The 6,543-nt window shown below is 31.5% G+C and overlaps 1 protein-coding gene across 1 annotated transcript; it reads left to right on the top strand.

Moving 5' to 3' along the window:
• Nucleotides 1-532: 532 nt before the first annotated feature.
• LOC107952135 (glycine-rich RNA-binding protein GRP1A) lies at nucleotides 533-1,783 on the top strand. Its single transcript, XM_016887412.2, has 2 exons — nucleotides 533-942; nucleotides 1,216-1,783. The coding sequence occupies exons 1-2, from the start codon at nucleotides 829-831 to the stop codon at nucleotides 1,606-1,608; spliced, it is 507 nt and encodes a 168-aa protein (XP_016742901.1). The 5' UTR covers nucleotides 533-828; the 3' UTR covers nucleotides 1,609-1,783.
• The last annotated feature ends 4,760 nt before the right edge of the window (nucleotides 1,784-6,543 follow it).

The raw sequence follows: 6,543 nt of genomic DNA, 5'->3' as shown, positions 1-6,543 counted from the left end.
GAGAACAAAGAATAAATATTCAAAACAATAAAAAAATAAAAAAATGAAAAAAATAAAAAATGAAAGATACACACATAACAATATTTAAACTAAACTTCTATAATTTTCGACATTTCTACTTTATTAATAAACTAAAACCCTATTTATTATTTATATCAATATCTTATAAATATCTTTATTACGTAATATTGTTTTCCACGTATATATTGAGTATACATATATTTTGTTGCATAATGAAATTTTAATTTAAAAAAATTAAATGATTAATATATTAATAATTTAAATTGCTATATGATTCCAATAAAAAATTTAACATTAATTTTTATTTTCAAAAAGAAAATATTTAAATCCCCCCCAAACAAAAAAAAAAAAGGAAAATCCAAAACCAAAGTAATACTAGGTCGTTTTGGTCATTCAGAAAAGAACCGAACTAAACGCCATAACATTCGGTGACAAGTGAAAGCAACGAACGTCTAAGATAGATATTTTTGTAGGTAAGAAGATATTTTTTGAATGCCCTTTTTTTATGAGAGTCTCAACTGCTCAGAAATCACGTGACTGTGGGGCCCCTTTTCTGACTTAGTCACCCACATAACTAACCCTGGTTTATTTTTTCTCGATTTCCGGTTTACCCCTACTATTCAGGGTTGTCAAGAATTTAACCATGGTTAGCTAATCCAGCTCTAATTAACCCTAATTCAGACCTCACACCCCCTATAAAATCATGGTTTAGGCCTCCTCTTTTTTAACCATTCACAGTTCTCTCCAAAATATCTGCTTTTTCTTAGTTTTCCTTTTTGTCCCTTGTTTATTTGATATTTCCCCCTCATGGCCGCCGCTGATGTCGAGTTCCGGTGCTTCGTCGGAGGGCTCGCATGGGCCACCGACGACCGGGCCCTCGAAGAAGCCTTCAGTGCGTTTGGTGAAATCGTCGAATCGAAGGTCCGTTTGTTGCAGGGATCGGACTCCAGATCTGACTTGATCCGACCCGATCTGGGCGCCCCTGTCATATGATCTGTGATCCTTGTTCTGTTCTTTTGTGTTACTTGTTACTTGATACTACTCTCTTGTTACTATTCTCTTTTAAAACTCTCACCGGTACGTTCTTTCTTCATCCCTTTGGGCCGAAGATCGATCGATTTTAACAAATCTTTTTTTTAATTTTTATTTTGAAATTTTTTCAATTAAGTAATGTTTTGTTGTTTTCATTTTCAGATCATTAATGATCGTGAGACTGGAAGATCCCGAGGCTTTGGATTCGTTACTTTCCGTGACGAGAAAGCTATGAGGGACGCGATCGAAGGAATGAACGGTCAAAATCTTGATGGAAGGAACATCACCGTCAACGAAGCCCAATCGCGCAGAAGTGGAGGCGGTGGCGGAGGATTTGGAGGAGGAAACGGTGGTTACAGCCGCGGTGGAGGCGGCGGCGGATATGGTGGTCGCCAAGGAGGATATGGTGGCGGACGCCGTGAAGGTGGATACGGAAATGGTGGAGGGTATGGTGGTGGTGGGTACGGAGGTGGACGCCGTGAAGGAGGATATGGTGACGGCGGATCTCGTTACTCAAAAGGCGGCGGTGCATCTGAAGGCAGCTGGAGGTCTTAAGTTTAGGTTTCAAAGTGGGCTTGGGCCTATATTGTTATGGGTTTGGTTTGGGTTTAGTAGTTAGTAATTTTAAGTTTCTCTATTAGTGTTTGGTTTGGGTTCTCTCTTTTTTGATCGATGTTGTTACTGTTCTCTTAAAATCATAAAAATGGAATGAAGTATCTTTTCAATTTTCTGCCTTATTTCTTACAACCTTAGTGTTCTTTTAAAATAAATTTCAAATTTCATTATATTAAATCAAATTTTTTATCTTCAATGATAAATTATACTAAAATTTAACGAATCCAAGTTATTATTTTTATTTAATTTGTTAACGCTTTTTTGGTAGTGTGGAAGTTAAGTTTTTTATTTATTTTAATTTTTAATTTAACAAATTTCACTCTTCTAATTTTTAGTTATTTAATTTCCTTGAAGGATAAGGTTTCTAAGGTATTCTTTTTGAGATTTTTTGAAGATTTTTTAGTAAGATATTAATCCTTAGTATTAATTTAATCGTATCATTTTTAGTTGCATTTTCAAATGATTGAAAATTCAATCACAATTAGTTTCTTTGTTTATAAACAAATAATTGTATTATTATTACGAATTTTAAATTAGTAAAAAAATATTTAGTAGAAAATTACAAGATGACGATTAGAGGATTTTTATAAGAATGTCAATAGGAAATGAGGTCCTATGAGGTTTTTTAGCCATGTTAATCATCCAGAGTTGGGCCCATATTCCCAAGTGGAGACGTAATCAACCTTTTATCTCTTCATTCCTCCACGTCTACTATGACATCAACTATAAATTTATTGAAAGGAATCAAATTAAGTTAATTTCATAATCTTTAAAAATTAAATTAAAATATTGTTTCTATATTTATAATTAATTTGGTGGTGCGGAGATCTGTAGTGACTTGCGGAACATGTATTGATGGCCCAGCATGATAAGAGAGATTGCTGAGTATGTTGCCAAATGTCTGAACTATTAGCAGTTAGAATTGATTTGTCATTCCCAAAGTTAGAGATGATCAACACAAGCACACACCATGCAATCTTTTCGGAACGTTATTTACAATTAGTCAAAGTTGTGTATAATAATAGTTTCCATTATATGGTTAAACTGATTATAGACATAAATTGTATGTTGACCTAGAATGAAGAGATATCGAGTTTTTAGTGAGAGATAAGGTATTCTTGAAAGTTTTTTCGTGGAAGAAAGTTTTACGGTTTGGTCGTTAAGGGAAGTTAAACCCTAGATTCATCGGACCATATGAAATTATAGAAAGGGTTGGACCAATGGCATATTGACTAGCATTATCAATGGAATTACAAAAGATACATGATGTATTTCATGTATCCATGCTTAGGAGATATCGTTCGAATTCATCTCATATTATTTCTGTGGAAGAAATTGAAATTCAACTTGACTTATCATTTGAGGAGGAATCGATTGAAATTTTTCCTTCAGAAGTGAAAGAGTTAAGAAATAAATGCATTCTACTTGTGAAAGTTATATGGCACAGTCACACAGTGGAAGAATCGACTTGGGAACCCGGGGAAGAAATGAGATCCCAGTATCCTCACCTCTTTCTATGTAAATTTTGGGGACGAAAATTTCTTAAAGAAGGGAGAATTTTAATGACCCAAAAATCAGTGGTATCAGAAAATTAGGTTTCGGTCCCATTTTCGTAAACCAAAATATTTATGGAGTTATTATTTAGGTGAATTGAGTTTGGTATAGGTAATTTTACCGAATTAGTGATTAATTAAGGTTTAGGAATTAAATTGTAAAGTCTAATTGCTATAGGTAAAAGGACCGAATACTTAAATTACAATTAACCTACGGTTCAAAATAGAAAATATACCATGACTAAGCATTAGTGGGTTGACAGTAGCATAAAACGATGATTAATTTAGTAAAATGGGAATTTAATTATTATAAACAAAGGTTAATTAACTAGTTAACAAAATTAATTTAGTATATATATGAAATTCAGTAGGGAGAAAGAGAAAATTCTTCTTCCCCAACTGAACCAAAGTAGGAAACAAAGAGGAGACACCATGGATAAGGGTTTAAAAGCTTTTAATCAATAATTGGTTAGTGCAATTCAATTTTTTTCTTGTAATTTATATGTTTTTGAGATCATTAGAGCTTAATCTAGCTACCCATGTATTAATTTTTAAAACTGTTAAAGTTTTGATAGTTTCCATAGTTGAGAATTGACATCTTTAGGTGTTAAATTGATAGATTTTAAGCTTAGATATGAAAAAGGACTAAATTTTAAAGCATAATTGATAGTTTCGTACATTATAGACTAAACTGAATAAAATGTAAAATTGACTATAGAAAAAAAAAAGGAGATCCATGATGGACAATAGTGAAATCGGATTTACCATTTGGAGTTTTAAATTGAAAGTTATATTATTCTTGATTTTAAGGACTAAATTGAATAAAATACAAAATTTGTATAAAATGATAATTGATTGTGAATTTGGTTGATTATTGATGGTATTTTATGTTTATGTTAATTCGTAGCTAACGTCGACGTGGGTTCCTTGAACAGAAAATGAAAAACTAAAGTCTTTGACGAATAGCTCAGAGTTTCTGATTTGTATTTCTAGAATTTGATTTGCTTAAATTGTTGCATAAGTGCATTGTATAGCACAGTAAGATATTGAGGTAAGTTGAGATTGATTAGTTGAATTGAATTGGCATAAAATTGAAAATAGTGTAAATTGACGAAAATGTGAAATTAACTTTGAATTGGATTGATTCATGCTATTATAACATATGTAATGACTATTTGGTTGATGAATTGAATATGATGAATTGTGAAATTGAAATATATTCAGAATTGAGGGGTTGTTACCCTATTAACTGTTTGGGCAAAGTCAAATATATTTGACATGTCATAGGATAGATTGAGTACGGGTTACTTTGACTACGTGTTGATGAGTGCTTGGCACAATTTTTACTTTGGTTATACTGATGAGCGTTGGGTGCAATCTATTTATTTCGAAATTGTCTGATGAGGAACCGGGTGCCAAATTGGTGTGTAATAGGCCAATTTTGGCCTGACCCAATTTATAAAGTAAAACCCAAAATAAATAAAATGTCCAAGTCCAATACAAATTTAAAACCTAAATCCCAAAACAATCCAAATCAAAACTAACCCAAATTAACCCCAGGCCCAAACTAAACCCTAGCCCACAAAACCTAAAACATTTTCAGCTAAAAGAAAACCCTAACACCCCCAAGCTGCCGCCGTAGCCTCTCCACAAAGGCCTTCCGCACCTGTACCTTCGTACACCTCCACGTAGCCTCCTCCGTACTTGCAAGAAGGACAATAGCACAAATGACAGACAAAATGTATTATTATTTTTTCTTTTTATTTACGGCTATATAAAATCCATACAAACATCGTTGTATTTTTTTTTTACGAACGAATATACAGAGAGTAATCAAAATAGAAGAAAAATTCTAATGGTGGTCATTTGATCCGTTTTCTCTTTTCTTTTTTTATCTTGATCATTCTATTTTTTTTCTTTTTTAAAAATAAACACAAAATAAAAAGGGACCGAATATTACCTTTTTGCGTTTACGTCATCGTGGGGGAAAAGGAGGTTGCTATCTCCAATGAAAGATAGTAATTTTGGGGTTGGGGATTAAAAAGGAATTTTTTTTGTCACCGGCGACCGGTGGCCGCCACGGTGGTCTGGTGACTGGAGCTACGTCGGAGATAGAAAAAGGGGAGAAAGTTGAGAGCCTTTTTCTATTTTTTTTTGAAGAAGAATGAAGGAAATGAATTTTTTTTAAAAAAATTGACTTTTATAGACTTTTGAAACGACGCCGTTTTGGGTCTTAACCCTAGGCGCCAAAATGATGCCATTTTAGCCTGACCCACCCGCGACCTGACCCGATACCTGAGGATCCGCGTGTTTCTTTTTAAAAAGGGTTATTTCCCCTTTTGATCCTTCCTCATTTTTATTACTATTCAATTTCGTCCTGTTACTTTTTTTATTTTTTTAATTTGACCCTTTTATTTTATTTTTTTGCGCAATTTGGTCCTTCTATTGGCCAGAAGGAAAAGGCACATTCAGAATTTTGGAAATAATTTCCCTTTTAACCCCTCCTTCTTGACGCGCATTTTATTTTAGTCCTATTTTATTTTATTTTTTTATTTTAAAAATCTATCCCCTAAATTCTATTAAAATTTTTTTATCTAGTCTTTTATTACTATTATCATTATCATTATTATTATTATTACTACTATTATTGTTATCATTTTTTTCCAACAAATTTTATTTTATTTAATATTTCTTTATTCTTTATTTATTTGCTTATTTTCTATCCTTTTTTATTCTCTTTATTTTTTTTAGTTTTTATTTGTTTTTTACGATTGGACTCGCAATTTCGTTCTAATTCCAATTTAATCCTTTATTTAGTTTTTTAGCCTTTTTCATGAACTTATTTTATTTTATTTTAATATTATTTATTTATTTATTATTGTTTAGCTTTCATTTTAAAATTCATATTGTTTATATTGGTACAGATTGTCATATGGTCATCTCATTTTTACTTTATTTTATTTTTATTTCCTTTACATGTTATTTTATTATTCTTTTATTACTTTTTTTTAAAGTCGTGTCTTTTAATCACGCTTTTCTCGTTTATTTTATTTTACATTACTTTAGCTATTTATTTGGACTATGGTATTATCATTAAAATTTGCTCTTCTTCATTTATACTTTATTATTTCAATATTCCGTCTATATGGTCATTTTGTGTTAATTCGTCATCACTATAGCATGCATTATGTTTAGATAATTAGTTGTCTTTATACTATACTTTAAATAAGATAAATACACATCATTTAAATATTACACCTTTTATTATTCAAAACAATTTTTTTAAAAATAAGGCGATATTTCGAATTTTGGAAATATGAGA

The sequence above is a fragment of the Gossypium hirsutum genome, chromosome A13, assembly GCF_007990345.1.
Source record: "Gossypium hirsutum isolate 1008001.06 chromosome A13, Gossypium_hirsutum_v2.1, whole genome shotgun sequence".
Lineage (NCBI taxonomy): Eukaryota > Viridiplantae > Streptophyta > Magnoliopsida > Malvales > Malvaceae > Gossypium > Gossypium hirsutum.
Note: the sequence above shows the minus strand (reverse complement) of the source record. Positions and strands in the feature narration are given on the sequence as shown.